This window comes from Diorhabda sublineata, chromosome 1 (assembly GCF_026230105.1).
Source record: "Diorhabda sublineata isolate icDioSubl1.1 chromosome 1, icDioSubl1.1, whole genome shotgun sequence".
Lineage (NCBI taxonomy): Eukaryota > Metazoa > Arthropoda > Insecta > Coleoptera > Chrysomelidae > Diorhabda > Diorhabda sublineata.
The window spans coordinates 31,831,406-31,850,432 of record NC_079474.1 but is presented as its reverse complement, the minus strand read 5'-3'; the positions used below and the strand labels follow the sequence as shown (position 1 = coordinate 31,850,432).

Sequence of the window (19,027 nt, the reverse complement as noted above, 5' to 3'; positions counted from 1 at the left end):
CTTCTTGACCAAATGCGGCCGTTTTTGCTTAATTTCTTGTCTCAAACGTTGCATTAAGTTTGCGTAATACTCTCCGTTGATAATCTTTCCTTTTTCAATATAGTCAATGAAAATTATCCCACGCACATTCCAAAAATACGACGCCATGACCTTGCTTGCAGATGGAACGGTCTTTGTCTTCTTTGGAACGGTTCTCTAGGTCTAGCCAGGTACTTCTAGGACCATCCTTGTATGTAACTTTTGTTTTTACGCAGTTATTAAATTTTCTCCATGGCTCGATGAGTTATGCTTACTACAGTTACAGTTTTTTGTCTCAATGTTAGTGTTTCCGAGCCATAAGTCAAAACAGACATTGGTCAAACACCTTTGGTTTGAGACATGTCGGTATATCTGATTCGAATACATGTCTCAGCTTACCAAATGCAGCATTAGTCAGTTTCTTCCTATTCGGATTTTTTGTCCCAGATATTTGTAGGATGTGAACTTTTTCAGTGAATTTGTAAACATGGAAACAATTAATTATCGTTACGTGATACAATATTTTTATTGGAAAGGCGTTAACCCAACCAATATACAAGTTGAACTAGATTCTACTCTGGGTGAATTATCAATATCGTTATCAATAGTAAAATATTGGGTAGCAGAGCTTAATCGAGGGCGTACGATCTGCGAAGACCAGCATCAAATGTGGTGACTACTCCAAAAATGTTGAAGAAAATCCATAAAGCGGTACTGGATGATCTTTGACTGAAAGTGCGCGAGATAACAGACATAGATGTTTCAAAAAGTGCGGTGCATCGTGACTGAAAATTTGGATGGAAGTTGAACTGAAATGGGAGAAACGGCTCAAAAGAAGGCAAAGACCGTTCTATTTGCAGACAAGGTCATGTTGTCGATTTTTTGGCATGCGCGTGGGATAATTTTCATTGACTATCTTAAAAAAATAAAAACTATTAAAAGCGATTATTATGCGAACTTATTGCAACGTTTGAGCGAAGAAATCAAGCAAAAACGGCCACATTTACCTAAGAAGAAAGTGTTGTTTCAACAAGATAATACACCACCTTACACATCCGTTAATGCAGTGGCCAAAATTAAAGTTTGAATTGCTACCCTATTCGCCAGATTAAGCCCGCTTGGATTGTTTTCTATTGCCTTGAAAAAATGGATCGGTGGTCAAAAATTTTCCAACAATGGAGAGGTGATATCGACAGTTAAAGGCTATTTTGAGATAACGTTGGAAAACAAATATATTTTTTTCCAAAATTTTTATGTTTTCGTTGTTGGGACCATCCTCTTACTAAATGCGACTCGAAACGAAAATCGTTATCACAGGTGAAGGTAGTAGTGATGGTGAATCTACATTAATAGGTATTTCGAATATTATATGATCAGAACGTGGAATAAAGTTCATATTTTCCCATAGGCACATAATTTCATTGATTGCTTTGCTAAAATACCGGAAAGACAAACTTTTTTGATGAGTACGTTATAAAGATGAGATTAGATTTCATACAAATTCATTTCAAATGTTTATTATATAGGAACGTGAAATTGAATCTATATATAAATATGTTGTCGACATCACATTCACGTAAAATTATTTCCCCTTTTTCAAAATATGTCACTTCTTTTTCATCGCTACCACCGCCTCGCTCACCATTTGTTAAATCCATTACCGACAATCCTACAGAGTTAAAATTATAGTATAATTCATCTGGATTAAATTATACTCCAGGTATTTCCGATTATTTATCGATTTTGATTTTATCTGTAGTATTTATTTATAGTTTGATACACCCTTGCGAAGATTGTGCAGCTCCTTATGGATACAAACACGCATTGAAACTATCCACCGATACGCAACAGTTTTCAGTAAGTTCGCGTATAAGAAACCAAAAAAAAAAACAAATAGTAACCCGCCGCCAATTATTTGATATTACTAAACCGCCCAATAACTTACTGAAACAATATTAAATACACCCCCTTTTTTTCTTTCTGTATACATTTAAAACCCTCTCTTAAAAAAATTATTATTTCGGTGTTGGTTGTACAGAATGTTCTATATTGATATGTTTTGTAGAGTAAAATAAAAAATACGTAAAAAAACCTCTCAAATTTTTATCTAGTATACAACAATTTCATATCGGATTATGTCCCAAACCAGAGATTGAATTGTATCTCATGATGATAATTACCCTACTCTACAATTTCTTGAGGTGGAAACCGTTCTCGACTCAATGTTGTTCTCATCATTGTCTAATTTCGCCATTTTGAAAAAAAATTCCTATTTTTTAGCTACTCTATAAAACATATCAGTTTAAGGCATCCTATACAAAGAAGCTAACAAGTAGTATCTCAATCTTCACAACAGATTTTTCAATTTTAATATTTGAAAAAAAAAATAATTAGAAGTAATACATAACATTTTAACATATTTGAATCGACTTCTTAGTTTTCAGTTTCATTTCTTTTGTTTTGCTAATCATTAGGGCCCTACAATAAATGTGTTTTTCGCAAAAATCTTGAAGATTCTAAACTTCCTGGTATTATATTGAAAAGTACGCTTGGTATATACTACACCTCCAAGATGAAACTGTTTACTGTGTCTTTAAATATGGTACAATACGAAAAAAGCTTTGGAGAATACCAAGATGATATTTCTTACTTCAAACTTATCGATTTGATGCTCTGTGCATTGTGGAAAATCCAATCGAAATCTGGTATTCGATGTGAAATTAAATAATCTTATAATCATCATTTTTTCGGTCAATGGAACCTCCTTTGTCCTTTTCGGAGCAGCTTTGCCATTTACAATACACTGTCCATAGTTTTTTCGTTTCAGAAGTGTAGTGGTACACCCAGGTTTCATCTACATTTATGAATTCCCTTCATTTTGCTTAAATCGAGTCAATAAGACCTGGAAATTGTTCATTCGAAAAAGTTTTTTGGTCCAAAGTGATCAACTGCGGTTCCCAACGCGTGGATAGCTTAATCTATGGTATATGGGAAAATAATCCTTAATCCGATAGTCGTCTAGTACCATTTGGTGATCTTTTCTGATGGTATTCCTGGTTGACGCAGGTATTTTGCTCGTTCCGAACGCTCGTCTCCAGTCAAATTCTAAATTCGGCTGCCTAAAATTTTAAGGTAGTGAAAAATGATTCAGGGTCTCCGTACATTTTTGTAGGCGTATATGTATGTAGGCGAAGTTTCCAAATTTTTTCTTCAATTTATTACAAAATATTCAACGTCAAAAATCTAAGCGGTAGCCGAGAAAGATCGTTTAGAGTTCTTACTACATGGAGTTGACACTTTCCTTTTTTTCTAATATTGAGCAATACGTTGCCCTATCAATCTAATTTTCAAACTTTGAGTCCGCAATATTTAAATTCTCCCGAAACTACAATCTTTATCGTTTTACGAATTGTTATAACTATCTATCATAATTATACTTAAAACTACATTAAATTTTAGAAAAATTCATATTTAACTTGTAACCTTAGTTCCTCGGCTAGAGATTCTTCCATAGGAAGTGATATTCGGCATCAGTTATAGTATATAAACAACTGGTACTTAGATGAAGAGAAAAATAATATTAAATTGGACGCCACTATACTTTGAACGAACGACGTTAAAAGGTGGAAAAGCTGGAAACACCTATCCCCAGACACGATTCTGGGACTTATTTATAGGGGATGGTTGCAGCCCTCAACTGAATTCCCAGTTGTTAGAACTCAATTTAATGAGATGGTGGTATACTGTTAAGTCTTTTGTGTGGTTGAACCTGGCAGCTGTGGAACTGCGTAAAAAAAATAAAAAGAGGAAGGAAACGGGAACACAGATAGAAATTACTAAAAAAGGAACGTGTAGGTAGTGGAGATTTGAATAAAAAGGAGCTTATGCTCTAACATATAAAAACTGAATTCATATTTTTTTTTAAATATTAACTAAACCGGAATCTATTCTATTCTTTCTGTTCCCCAAATAAATTCGAATAAAATGAAAATACAAAATTTGCTTGAAATAAAAGATTTATTAAAAATAACTAAAATTTTTTGAGCACTATATAAAAAGCAATGGGAAAATCTAATATAAAGGATAATATTAATTGATTTTTCGAATGGAGATAACAAATTAATTCCCTCGAAAACTGGAATGTTGGAATAAATAAATACGAAGTGACTACTGCGCCACAATACGTGAATAAAGGGTTAATCAAAATGTTACAAACTTAATATCTACAAGAATTACTTGAATGATTCTATAGTTAACAAACTTGTCACTATAACCAACAACTATACGCAGTAAATAACAGTTTTCTGTTCATCTTGAATTTGTTTCCGAGGATGTGAGTTAAAAAGTGATTAGAGCACGAAACCATCAGATCCTGTAAACTCTATGGTGTAAACGTCACCAGATTTCAACTCTGTTAGAATACAGTCAGTAGAACAATTAATCGTTTTGAATAGACTGTAACGGTAACGAGTAAACATCGATGTGATGGTTCTTGTCCTATTGCAGACAAACTAGATTGATACATCTTCTAATTGAAATCGATCGACCTTTCCATAACTGAGGTTTCAATATCAGAAGACTTACGTTATTTACAGTGTTTTAGTGCTTAGGAAAAAATTTTCAATTGGTCTTCGATCTAGAAGCCTTCTAAGAGATCCCGTACTTATTAGAACCTCTCGGTCTACAGAATGCTGTTGAAGCCTCACTCTTCTGGGGTGTTTCAGAAATGTTATGAGAATTTATAATATATAATGGAAGAAAATAGTTAATATGACAGGCCAAAGCTTTCGAAACCTTTATCGGCTGTAACTTCGAAACACGTCTTCCACAAATGACCCCCATCGATATTATAAATTTATTAATGTTATTGTAATTTTTTATTGTCAAATCAATATTATCAATGAGTGCCTTTTTTTCTACGTAATTTTTTTTGTAATTAACCACTTTCGTTTTAGTAGCTTTGAATGTTACGCATTGTGTAAATAATGCTTTGAATGGCGAACTTTTTAATTGTGATTTTTACACTTTTTAACTTTCTAGGTTATGAAGATCAGCATTTTGTAATAGGACATCTAATAATAGTTTGGTGTTAGATAACTTAGGTAGTGAAACTAATCTATTATTTTTTTTTCATTGTGTCCGCCAATAGTCATATTATATCATTATTATCACTTTCGAAAGTTCAGTTTTATTCGTTATCAACTTAGATATCTCAACTTCATGTGTATTATTATAATTTTGTAAATGGTATAATTTAAATCAGTGTTTTTCAATCTGTGGGTCGCGACTCCTAGAAGGGTCGCGAAGCCTTAGTCGGGGGGTCGCCAACTGAAAGAAAAAGGCAAGGAACACAATAAGAATACAATTTCAGTGAGAAGAATGGGCTTGTTTATTTTCAAAAGTTTATTAAATCGTGGTGTTATTTTTGAAACGTTAATAATTAAATCATTTCCTAATTGCAGTCTATTTCTCTTTTTAGTCTTAATGTCTACCATTGCAGAAAACGTCATTGGCACTAATAATTTTAGAGTTTCCCCTGCTAGCTCTGAATATTCGTGTTTTCTTTTCATCCAAAACACGTCGACACTTTGGGAATAAAATTTCATTTTAAGCATGCCATCAGCAGCTAAATCTAGAAGAGATTCTTTCATATTTGTAGTGACAGCCAGATCTATTGGCTTGTCCAAAAAAGGATTTAAAATACATCTACGCCCATTGTCAGCTTCAGAGTGCAAGTCTGGAAAGTATGTCAAAAGTTTCTCTTGTAAATTATGCAAGCTCTGTATCAGACAAGAAATGTGAGCCCTTACTACAAGACTTTGGTTTGATGCGTTATCTTCAACAATCTTCTGAACACATGGAAAAGACTCAAATATATTGTTTTGCAGAGAGGATGACCACAAACGAAGTTTTGCTTGAAATGCTTTGATTTTATCTTTAGCTGTTCTTCTCGACCTTGGAGGTGCTTGCTCAAATTATTAAGGTGGCTAAAAAGATCTGCTAAAAATGCTAATTTCAAGAGCCAAATAGGATCACAAAGACGATTAGCATATTCAGATTTTGCATCTTGTAAGAACATTAACAATTCAGCTCTCAGTTCTGGAACTCTTGTCAATACCTTTCCTTTGGATAGCCACCTGGCCTCTGTGTGGTAAAGGAGATTTTGATGAAGAGAGCCCATATCTTCACAAACGATTCTAAATAGCTGGGTTTGCAAGGCTTCACCTTTGATAGAATTCATAATTTTCATTGCCTCCTTGAGCACGTCATTTAAATCAGAAGGTACTACTTTAGCAGCTAGAGCCTGTCGATGAAGAAAACAGTGTGTCCAGGATATGTTTGGCATTATCGATTTTAATTTCGTAAAGAGTCCGCTATTTTTGCCAGTTATATCTGGCACTGGCCAGAAGTGTTTGCAGGAAATACTTTGCAAAATAAGATTTCTTCCATGATACTCTCGTCTGTTTCAAAGCGCACAAATACTACAAACTGAGCACAATCTGAAACATCTGTAGATTCGTCAAACTGCATAGCAAAATGTTGGCTGCTCTTTAATTTTTCGATTACTTGTTCTTGAATATCATTGGTCATATCATTTATTCTGCGTGAAATTGTATTATCAGAAAGTGGCATGTTTTCCAACTTTTTTGCCTCCTGCTTATTGACCATAATTTCAACCATATCAAGAGCTGCCGGCAAAACAAGATTGTATGTGGTTTGCCTGCTTTAGCAACTCGATACACGACTTTGTAGTTAGCTAATAATTCTGACTCATTGATACTGGATGCCTGAAAATAAACAAAACAATATAAAAGTGAATAGTCAATAAAAATTAAGCACGCGGAACCTTTGCACGCCAAAATTAAGTATAATAAAAAGTTGTATGCAAACAACAAAGAAATAAACATCATAAAACATTAACAATAAAAACAGCAACAATTAGAAAAACTACAATAGCAACAATTAGGAAAACGCTATTTTATTGCGGCGACTGGAAGTGCCCAACAACAATACAGTGTGGCAACGTCGCTGTCGTAGTTTAGCTCGCGTGAGTTGGTATCCAAATTAAGTCCCGGTTAGCTTTACCAACTTACATTCTTACCTTGTACTTACTTTCAACACTCGCGGCTTGTAGAAATCTGAATATATATAGATAAATGTATCAAAATAGAAAAAAATCATGAACGTAGTCTTTTAATTAAATTATATTATATTATATTTCTATTACACCGCCAATGTCGTCAGAATTTTTCAACTTGTAAAGGGGTCGCGAAATCAAAAAGATTGACAAACACTGATTCAAATGAACATTATAGGAATAAACGAAAATAGATTTACCGCGAAAGAAGCTTACATGGTTCGCATCGACAAAATTTTGTCATTTCTTCGACAGTGTGTCTAATGAATATAATCTCACTATCGGATACATTTATGTTTTGTTTTTGATTAATGCATACATAAACATAGTTCTAACTAGTCGCTATATTAAAAATTTATTCCTTTTTAATAATTTTTCGATTATTAACATACCCACTTTTCAACTAACAAATGTATTATTATTATATGAAGGTAGAAGTACTTAAATATGCATATTTTGAACTGTTTTACATTTTTGTGAATATTTTTTAAACCGAAGTCATTTTCTCACTGTCATCGTGTATGTGGACAACGATCTCTCATGTCTACTTGACCTACGAAGTAATCGAGACGTAAAAATATTTATTTAATAACTGTTAAAGGTTTAGTTACTGTGTATGATTTGTTTTTGGTTGATAGCTTCATTTCAAGGTTGATAAAAAATACAAACAAAAATCCCATCAGCTTATACAACTTGAAAACAATCTTGTATAGGAAGGTGCATCGAGCGAATATTTGCAGGTATAAAGACGGTATCTTCAATCCCTGTATTTAGCTTGAAATGTTTATTACCGTGAATAAAAGAAGAAAAATTATGAAAGAGTTAACAACAGTCATAGTCTCCTAACCTAAACTAAACTAACCAGTCTTAAATTAAAACGTTGTTTGCTCATTTTGGAAAATCTCAAATGTTGCTGATGGTTTTCGTTTTTTCTTGATGATAATAATTATTCAAAAGTTCGTATGTTTGCCCATCTCTAGGACTCGCTTCGGCAGATCAAATTTTCTTGCGCGCTCGTCGAACGATCTTTCGGATTCGACACAAGTAGTGTGCGCTATATGCACGAAATGTTTTCTAAATGTGCTTGTGCCCTCCTCGCACCCCACCCAAAAAACCGGAACACGAAATTGTATTTTTCTTTAAAGCTAATGGAATTAGCTTCAAAATTATATAAAATCTTGTTATCTTTCGTTTTTTCACAGCCCAATAATATGTTCGGTAACCACACTTTTCATGCTTATTCACAATAGTGCTAATTAGGGGTAACTGTCCCTTCTCAGGTACCGCCAATACAAATGTAGATTCAGCACCAGTAACATCGTTTATGTCAATACGGACATAACCCCCATTCCAAGCCGTCTAAATGATCTCCAAGTCCGCTATGTGATTCGTACCATCGAATTGAAACAACTCCGCTGCCAAAGAAATCCTTCTCGCCCAAGAGGAAACGCCCCTCCGTCTGCTAGCCATAGCGGACCTCCTTGAACTCTACCTTGACTTCCTAGACAGGTTTTCTGCGGTTTCCCTGTAACCTGGTGAACCGGGTTCACCTGCCAAATTGTCGACGATAGAGCATAATGCAGTCGCAGCTATACCCTCCCGCCTCCCATTTTTTCAAAAAACAAAAAAAACTTACCCAAACAGAGAAGAACCGTTTTCACTTAAGGAGCAGCTCGTATATCAGGGCTAACTCCAACAAACCTTTTTTGCCGTCCTAACTTTTTATTCATGTTGTCGTCGATGTAACCTTCGGGAACCCCCTTGTGACAATATCTTTATGCTACAGATGATCATAATTCCCTATAAACTCAATTACTTTACTCATATGTCACTTACAGACTTATTCAGTATTATTTATACCCAGGAGGCATCTTGTGAAACGTTTTGTATAAGCATAAAGCAAAAAATTAATTATTTTACTTTAAAACAAATAACACAAACAATGTACATATAGATAACCTTTATATGCACGAGTTGATGAATCTGCAACCGGAACCAGATTACCAATGCACTACCAACATAAAATTATTTACTGTTTCTTCATTCTTTCCAACTTGATATCTATTTATGTTGGCAGATCCATCAAGGGCTCTAAAAGGAAAATAAACAATCAATTGAAGTAGTATGCTAGGAAAGTGATGTAAATAAATAGTTAAATCATTTTAATTGATACACTTGTATATGGACATTAAAATTCCAAGCAGTCTAAATGTAAAACAGTTTGAAATTTCTTCCTGTTGATTTCCAAAAATATGCTATGTTCAATTGTTTCTCCACTTAGCGTATGGTCAAACAAGCTAACGTCTCTGGAAATCTGGACGCGCCCGAAGGCGGTTTCGACGCTATAATGCAAGCTATAGTTTGTCGTAATCAAATCGGTTGGAGAGAACAAGCTAGAAGACTGTTAGTGTTTTCCACTGATGCTAGTTTTCATTACGCTGGAGATGGAAAGGTAAGTTACCAAAACTTTTATATTTGCTCACATTATGTAGCAAAAAAAAGTGAAACTTGGAGATGTTCGAATGGAAGAGATAACTATGAATTGATCAGTAAATACTGATTCGTGAATCAATATTTCAATCAATTAATTCCATCAAGCGTCAATTTGAATATTGAATTTTGAAATCCATGAATTTAATGATTTTACAAGAAATAACATAATTTAAAACCGACGAATCTTAACTAATTATTTCCCAGACGATGAATACGTAAGTATTAGAAAGCTCGGAATATATTAAAGTTAGTACACTTTGGTTTGCCACATTCCCAATACGAAAACACTTATATTCGTTATAAAATTTGACAAATATATACATCCTGGGGGTTTTAGAGGTCGTTGAACACGAATAACACCAGGTGCCCAGGGTGGCAGACATGTACGTCGTTAACTGGAGTCTCGTGGAAATTCGTTATGAAGTATACCGAATATATTTATATCCTGGGGTTTTCGAGGTCACTGAACACGAATATCACGACGGCATATGTCCTGGGGAGTACCTGATGCCCGGTGTGAAAGGTTTATACGTCGTCTCCAGGATTCACGAGAAAATTCATTATAAAATTGGACAAATATATACATCCTGGGGGTTTTAGAGGTCGTTGAACACGAATAACACCAGGTGCCCAGGGTGGCAGACATCTACATCGTTAACTGGAGTCTCGTGGAAATTCGTTATGAAGTCTACGGAATATATTTATATCCTGGGGTTTTCGAGGTCACTGAACACGAATATAACGACGGCAATATGTCTTGTGTAGTAACTGGTGCCCGGTGTGGATGGTCTATACATTAACTTGGTTGTATACAAAATTCGTTATTTTCGAAAACATTCGAGATATCTACTACGCATGAATCAATTAAGCAAACGTGTTTCTAATAGAGTGTTTATATTGGATTCCTTCTGTTTCATATTTGTAAAAATATATAGGGTTAAAGTTGGAATAATTTTTTTAACAAATATCACTATAAGAATTTAAAGTATCTATAGAATTGAAATGGCAACGTTGTGATAGAAGAAAAAGTACATATACTTGAAGGTGTATCACGGAGCTATAATTGGACACTATAAATAATTGTAGATGTTAAATCTCTACACCTGGTTAAAGATGGTATGATAGGATTAAAAAGTAGAGAGCGAAGAATAGTTTCTTTCTGAGTATCATCGAATTTTCCTACTGACTATGATCATCATATAAATATCGAATAATTGAAATGGTATGAATATGGAAAGAAACTTTGAGAAATGGGACGTTCTGACAAATAAATTTCCATCAAAAGCATTGAAAGTGGATCTGAGAATGCCAAGATTCAAACAAGACTGGTAAGGTCTTTTCCATTGATGCTATCGGTCATTCGAGAATCAAAGATCGATATAATTGCCAAGAAGCATAGAAGAGCAACTGGTTCCTCATGTTGAAACCGAGTCCAACAGAAATTGACGAGAGGAGATGTTGTTGGAAAGAGGATCACCTAATTTCAGATTTCTTTGTTATTACAAGCGAATGTAGGAAAAGCGGACGGGAAATTTGTTGGAACTAGAATGTGATCTTAAATTTATCCAAATGCCCGAGTTCATAAAAACCGTTGTGTTGGAAGGAGACGGTAAATGAAAATATGTACTATCTATCCATAATTATATTTCCAGTTAAAATTTACCCAATAGTACACTAAACATTTTGAAGTATCGAAATAGTTTTGATTGTGAATTTAATTCCAGCTTGGAGGCATAGTGAAACCGAACGATGGCAAATGCCACTTATCCGGTGATGGTTTTTACACGGAATCATCTTTTCAAGATTATCCTTCTATCGAACAAATAAATCTGAGCGTCAAGAAAAATTCCATAAACGTAATTTTCGCCGTTACGAAATCCACCATAGAAATATACGAACAACTTGCGAAAACTATAGAAGGTGCTTCTGTCGGTAAATTGGAAGGCGATAGTTCCAACATCGTTACGTTGATAAAAGAACAATACGAACAAATTTCATCGACGGTTGAGATGAAGCATAACGCCTCAAGCGCTTTGAGCATCAAATTCTTTTCTAGGTGTTTGAACGCCTCCGGGGCGTTGGTTAATACCAACAAATGTGGCAAGATAAAGGTAAGGGTAATTATCAATAGGAATTTTGACTTTGACATTTTATAAATTTCGTAGTTTTACATTTCACTCTGTTAAGTAGGAAGCAATTTGATGTTCCATGTACCTAAAAAATCTTCCTCGTATCTTAACATTCTTATTTTCATACATGTTCAACTGCTTCTCTAATTCACCAATGGCTTCGGCAAGATAATGCCAGTTTTATCCGGGTGAATAAGTAACTATGTAAAAAGAAACAGTTTAGCTTCTTCATGGCTGCCGTCATTCCATACATCTCGACGAAACCTACAAAAACTTGGAATTTGTTTTAATGCAAATTAAAATCTAAAGACCACGGTTGGCAAAGGTGCTGGGATGATGGATTCACGCCTAAACCCGGACATAGGGCGAGATGATTTGAGGAGCGGCAAAATTTTTGGAATGCCAAAATATATCCACCCATCGTTGGGAAATCTTGGTGCAACGTACAAATGTAAAACTTAAGTCTTTCTCAAACTCGTTGCTATGCTCGACATGATGCTTTTTAGGCGTTAGATAAAGAATGGTCTGAAATATTGATTGCATTGGAATTCATTGCTGAAAGCAGAAATGAGGAACTGAGTACAGGATCTGAAGCTACGGGATTGTGACGGAAGTTGCAACTTGCAAGTAATTTTAGATCGATTTAATGCTACTAATAAAAAGCTTCAAGAATCTCTATTCTTTCAGGATAAGATAAGACAAGATGATAAACTCGCCGCAAAACTAGAAAAATTTAGTCAGACGAGTCACACGCATAAATGAATCATATTTTCTCATACAGCTTGGTGGCTCTAAGATTTTTTTTTATTTCTGTCGGGGAATTAAGTGTCTCCTTGGGGTTGGTTTCCATATCAAACTGCTGATATGCGGTAGATTATTCTCTACAGTCAGTGAGAATGTGCTTCATAGACACAGGAACGTGTCAAATTTGGCAGACAGGACGACTTTCTCACGACATCAAATACACTTGAGTAAGTTTTGTGTGATTGATGCAGAGTCTTCTTATTGTCACAGCTTCTCTCCTATTCAAAAAGTTCAGGGGCAAGATTCTTGAATGAGGTTTTTGAATATAGTCTTTAAGTCATGGTCAAGCTGAACTGGGATTTCAGGAGGATTCTTCAGTGATTTCAGTGGGCGATGGAAGCCAGAAGGGAAAGACTGTTATATCAAGAGCAATGAGAGTTTGGTAGATGTTGTGAATGTTTTGGTCTATTGGATAATATATCAAAATTGATAAAATTTATTGCAACATTAAGGGCGGCGAGATAAACAGGACCAGGGCGGCATCAAGCCTAAATCCGTTACTGGTAGTGACCTTTCAGGAAGTTTAAAGTTGACGAGAAGTGTATGAAACTTCACATAAAGCTGGGATTCATAAAGCAGTTTATAAAATCACCAATAGATGGAAATAGCTTCAAATATTGGTGTCGGGACAAAAAATTCGTACAAACAGTTTGCTTTAATTTAATTATTTAAATAATAAATTTATCTCATTTGATATTTCTTCATTACATAATCTTAGAAAGTGTAATCGATGTGCTCACTATTTTCAGGTAGGAGACGTTGTTAGTTTCAAAATCGATCTCGAAGTTTTAGAATGTCCCAAAAACCGAGCGGATCATTTCCAAACGATAAAAATTTACCCAGTCGGTATAAACGAAAGTCTGATAATAGATTTGGAAATGTTGTGCGAATGTAATTGCGAACGACCTGGAGATAAGGTAAAACAAATACCGCGTCTATTATTATAACGTTCATATTTACATTTTTCATTTAGTATTATAAAGAACAAGCGCCGGCTTGTTCGTCTATGGGTACGTACAAATGCGGTATCTGCGAATGTTACCCCGGTGCTTTCGGACCCCATTGCGAATGTCTTCCCGACGAATTACCGACTAATATTACGGCGACCGACTGCATCCAACCGGACATACCGAACGCAATCGAATGTTCCGGTAGAGGGCAGTGTGTGTGTAAGAAATGTATTTGCGAATCTAGGCTCAGCGAGAACGAAGTAAGTATAATAAATTTACGGTATCGTATATTTTTTAAACTACAGTTTATGTAACAATCTGTGCCTTTTATGGTACAATAAGTTGAAATTATGACATGTAGGGAGGATTTCCAGCGATAACTTTCCATATGCGCACTTCAGCACGGGTATCGAACAGTATGGGTCGGCTACAATGGTCCTTAACACTTTGCTTTGGAAGCGCTGTAGGATCTTTAGGTTTGAGTGACTGGTTCAGCCTTATAGCTGGATGCCATAGGTCCATATAGACGAACCAAAGGATCTATTGTGTCCCTTTTCTGCGATACACACTGTTTGCAGCTGATCTGTTAATCCCATTCCTCTTCAGAATTTCAGCACAGAATGGCTGTAGCTGCCAGGTGTAGTTTTCTGGTGTTCTATAGTGTTTAAGTCTAGCATCATGTCCATTGAGGCGACAGTGTCCTGATAGGACTTCTGGTAGTATTCGTATACTTAGGGGGATACATTCAGCAGATCTTCTCTGGTTAAAGCTTTCCAGGAGTGACTTGTTCTGTAGCTGATACCATAGAAGGGTTCAGGTTCTATTAAGGTCTTGTCTGCCCCTTCTTTAGCGAGCTTATCAGCTATTTTGTTTCCCTTCGCTTCGGTTTGTCCCGTAATTTTATTTTTCTTGTCTAGTTCGTTTCATTTTTCTAGGAAATCCCAAACTAGTTTGGATTTTATTATATTGGAGCTAAGAGCTCTAATGGCAGCTTAGCTATTGGACAGGATTATGATCTCTTGTTTGCAGAATCTAGATTGAATTGGACACATTTTTTAATTGCATAAATTTCTGCTTGGTGTGTTATCCAGGCTTTCAGAGTTTTCAATTTTGCTCCCGAACACTCCCATTCCAGTTCTGTTTGCTGCTTTAGTACCGTCTGCGTATCATTTGATGGATTTTCTGTTTATTTCTCCCACTTTTACAGCTTAGTAATGAGGTGATTTTTTTTCCAAAAATTAAACTTTTTTGGTATCTGATATCCCAACTTTTTTAAGGACGGTTTTTCCTTGGTGATCTCTGAACGTTCTGAGTGTTGAGCATGATTTCATAGCCCCGGTTGCACATAGGCAAGCTAATCTTGTACCTTCCAGAGAACCTCAAACCCCTGCTCAATATACGATGATTGGTTTCACAATTGCCGTGTACGTCCACAGTATTTGGGTTACAACCCCAATTCCTCCTCTGCACACCATCAGGACTTTTGTAGTTATCTTCTTTTCATACTTGTTCCACTATCTAGTGAAAATATCAGATATTTCTTATCTGTTTTTCTCTCAATGATTCGCCCGTCTAGCTTGATAGGCTTGAGGTCATGTTTTTTCTTCTTAGTTGAATTAACGTTTATTCCCACCGATCGACACCATCTTCTTGACAGGAGTTCAGTCAGCCTGCATAAGTGTTCGTCTACTACTAAGCTCCACATAAGTGGGGACCCAACTCCCCCTTGTAAACATCCCCTGTTAGCATTAATAGAAATGGTGTCTTGCCTTACTAAGTAACGAGTGATAATCGTGATTGTTTGCCAATCACCCAATACATTTGTTACAATTTGAACCCAAGCTGTTTTCTCTTGGTGAATAAATGTTTCCTCCAAGTAAACCTTCCTTCCAGATGAATGTCTAGGTGTTTGGTAGAGTCTATCTCTCCTAGTTGTTTAGGGTGACAAGTGTCTTCATTCTCCATCTTTGTAACCATTTTTCTACTTTGTTGAGGATTATCCTGCAAATTTGAAGATGCTCCGTGACCAGTCGGGTTGTTGGTAGGTCAACAGTGAACATTAGGTATCACAGTTTTGAGGAAGATGTTGCTTTGGTTGGTAAAGAAGCATTTTATGGCTCACCTATTCAAACACTTGACTTATGTCTACGATGCAGTTTCTTTTATTTTCTTAGTCATTGTTTGACCAATCGACGTCTATGTTTTATCGTACTATGTTTGCTTCGGAAGCAATGGGTTGGAATGAGATCAATTCGTCGGGATTTTTCGATATTTCTATAACATGATAATCTCTGCAACTTTCTACTATTTAGGAAAGTGTTGATATGGTATTAAATATTTGTATTAGTGTCGGTATTATCTTCTTGGTTAAAATCAGTATCAGTTGTAGTATCTTTTCATCGTATCCTGGTGCTTCTCTTGATTTTTTCTTTTGTAATTACCAATTTAATATCATTGGGTTTGAATATTCTTATAGAGAGATACATATAACGAGGGAATTTTTAATTTTATTATCTTCTTCATTTGCACTTATTTCGTTAGCTTTAAAGACGTTGCTTATGTATTTGGCGAAGGCGTTTGATATTGTATACATATGTGTCAATATTTGTTTTTCAATAAATTTTTAGAGAATTTATGGTAAATATTGCGAATGCGACAACTTCTCATGCGAACGTCACGACGGTAAACTATGCAGCGGTGCCGATCACGGTATTTGCGATTGCGGTGTTTGTCATTGCAAAGACGAATGGACTGGTACGAATTGCGCTTGTATCAAATCGAACGCTTCTTGTTACGCCCCAGGTGTTATCGATGGTAAAATTTGTTCGGGACATGGTAGATGCGAATGCGGTGTTTGTATTTGCGACAGCAATGAAGAAGGTCCTTATTCAGGAAAATTCTGCGATAGGTGTCCGGTGAGTTATCGTCGAATTATTATTTATCTATTATAATAAAAAGTTTTATTTTCTTTATAGACATGTTCGGATAGATGTTCCGAGTTCAAAGAATGTGTCCAATGTCAACAGTACCAAACAGGACCTCTTAAAAATCCTGAAGACTGTTCCAGTAATTGTACAAAGTTCACCCCTTCCTCAGCCGATGTGATTACTGGTAAGTATAATTGAATACCTTCGGGTGATATAGGTGAACCATAAAATTAGTTTTAATTCTTCTAGTTCCTCTTCTTTTCGGGATAATTAGGATATCTCAGCTTGTGTAGCAAATGCAACAACAAAAATCGAGTCAAAAACAAATCCTCACTAATTCGAGTTATTCTGAATCTTCCCGACGTTTATGTTTTTACATTTAAATTCCTTTGGTCTGTATATTATTTTTCAATAAAGTGCTGTCATGAGTTTTAAAACAACGTTTTGATTGTCAGTGATGTCTCTAGTTTTGGTGTTTATAGGTTATCTACCATAAAAAGCTGATAAAGTGTCATACTACTGATGTATAAGAATTAATTGTCGATTTTTTACCATTAGGTCTCGTTTTTGCCAATTCTATACCTTTTCACTACCTCTATTTTTTCCTAACCTCAATAGGTCTTTATATAGGGCTCTTGTCTACTTATTCCTAGATGTGCTTCTCATTTTTTATCATATTTCTCTTTTTACTATCTTTATTGTTCCCTAATCTCACTTTGTGTCATAGATATCTTGAAAGTTGTCATTTTTTGTTGTTAAATGATCTCATTTTTGTCATTTTCTGTCTCTACGGCTGTTGTCGACTTCCTTCCTTGGTGTTAATCTAATTTTTATATTCCACTTTTCACCATCTTTATTGTTTCCTAACCTCACTATGTCTTTAGGACTCTTTTCTACTTATTCCTAGATGGAGCTGTAATTTTTTTATCACGTTCTTCTTTTCGCTAGCTCTGTTGTCCCTTGAACGTTGTATTTTTTGCTGATATGTAATCTTATTATCATCTAGTTTTTGTCATTTTCAATCTCACTATTATTCCATTTTTGACCATTTTCTATCATATCTGGATGTCGAATTTTTGTAGATCTTTCTTTACGACAGTGGTCTGTTTCTTCCTTGGTGTTCATTTAATTTTTATATTACACTTTTCACTATTGCTATTGTTACAATGCCTCACAATATGCTTTAGATATTTTGAACATTGTAATTTTTTTGCTGATAAATAATTTCACTACTGTTAAGAAAAGTTTTTTTATTGTCCTCATTTAAAAATTTTTAAAAAGAAGAGTTTTTTGACATGTCGTATGTTCCAAGTTTGTTGAAACAATTTAAGGAAAACAAATTGAAATTGTGAAAGTTTTATTTGAAATAAGAAAATCTAAAATTAAATCCACTACAAGACTGCAAGCCACAAATTAAAATATTTTTCTTTTTACTGCTTCTATTATTTTCTAACCTCACTAGATCTTTTTCTAGGTCTTATTCTAGATCTGTTGGCTTTTTTATATTCCTTTTTTCACTACCTTTATTGTTTCCTACCCTCGTTAAGTATTTTATTAGATCTTTAGTTTTCCTCGTTGTTTTTCTTATTTTGATCGGTATTCCTCTTTTCATTACCTCTATTGCTTTCTCACCTCTTTAGGTCTTCTTCTAGATCTGTTGGCTACTTATTCCTTGGTAATTTTATATTCCTCTTTTCACTACTGCTGTTGTTTCCTATCCTCACTAGGTATTTTATTAGATCTTCAGTCTTCCTACTTGTTATTCTTATTTTAATCTGTATTCCTCTTTTCACTAACTCTATTGCTTTCTAACCTCACTAGTTCTTCTTCTTCCTTGTTATTCTTATTTCAATATGCGATTCTTCTTTTTATTACCTCTACTGTTACCTAACCTCGTTATCTGTCTTCCAGGATAGGTTTAACGCTTTAGTCGACCTCTACTCCATGTTTCAATTAAAGGTTGTTGCTGATAGTGGAGGGCATAATCTTCCGATTTATCTTTTTCAATGTTTCACCCACTTTTCTGACTGTTTTTTCACACAAGTCTTTAATGTTTTTATCGATATCCTTTTTATTAGCAGGTATTATTTGTAAAATACATATTGTCCTAATAATATGGTTTATTCTGGGTAGATGGAAACGAAATAATTTATTTATCATTAATTTTTCCAGTTGATGCCAAAAATAGCGAAGTGCTATGTGCGTATTACGATGAGGATGAATGTAGATTCAAATACGTTTATTATTTTGATACCGAAAATAAAATTCAAGTGAGAGCGCAAAAGAATAGAGATTGTCCTGAAAAGGTAAAGTATCTTGTTTCCCTATTACTTTTTAATATGTCTGAAAATCTGAATTTATGAATAGGTATATGTTCCTGGTATCGTATTGGGTGTAATAGCAGCAATCGTTCTTATTGGTATGGCTGTTCTTTTGCTATGGAAACTATTGACTACAATACATGATAGAAGAGAATTCGCCCGGTTTGAAAAAGAAAAAATGATGGCAAAATGGGATACGGTGAGTATTGATAAATTTTGTATATTCCAAATTTTATTTTTGTTCGAA

The 19,027-nt window shown here is 34.9% G+C and overlaps 1 protein-coding gene across 5 annotated transcripts in view; it reads left to right on the top strand.

The window, feature by feature from the left end:
* The window catches only part of LOC130447799 (integrin beta-PS), a 43,308-nt gene that overhangs the window by 19,911 nt on the left and 4,370 nt on the right, over positions 1-19,027 (top strand). For 4 of the 5 annotated variants that reach the window (XM_056784833.1, XM_056784841.1, XM_056784850.1 and 1 more), the window contains exons 6-13: positions 9,438-9,608; positions 11,374-11,760; positions 13,332-13,499; positions 13,556-13,792; positions 16,160-16,447; positions 16,508-16,643; positions 18,632-18,765; positions 18,827-18,979. In XM_056784833.1, the coding sequence (XP_056640811.1) occupies positions 9,438-9,608; positions 11,374-11,760; positions 13,332-13,499; positions 13,556-13,792; positions 16,160-16,447; positions 16,508-16,643; positions 18,632-18,765; positions 18,827-18,979 (1,674 nt within the window). Of the gene's footprint in view, positions 1-1,790; positions 1,876-9,437; positions 9,609-11,373; positions 11,761-13,331; positions 13,500-13,555; positions 13,793-16,159; positions 16,448-16,507; positions 16,644-18,631; positions 18,766-18,826; positions 18,980-19,027 lie in introns of all 5 variants that reach the window. The other variant, XM_056784824.1, reaches the window with a different exon arrangement.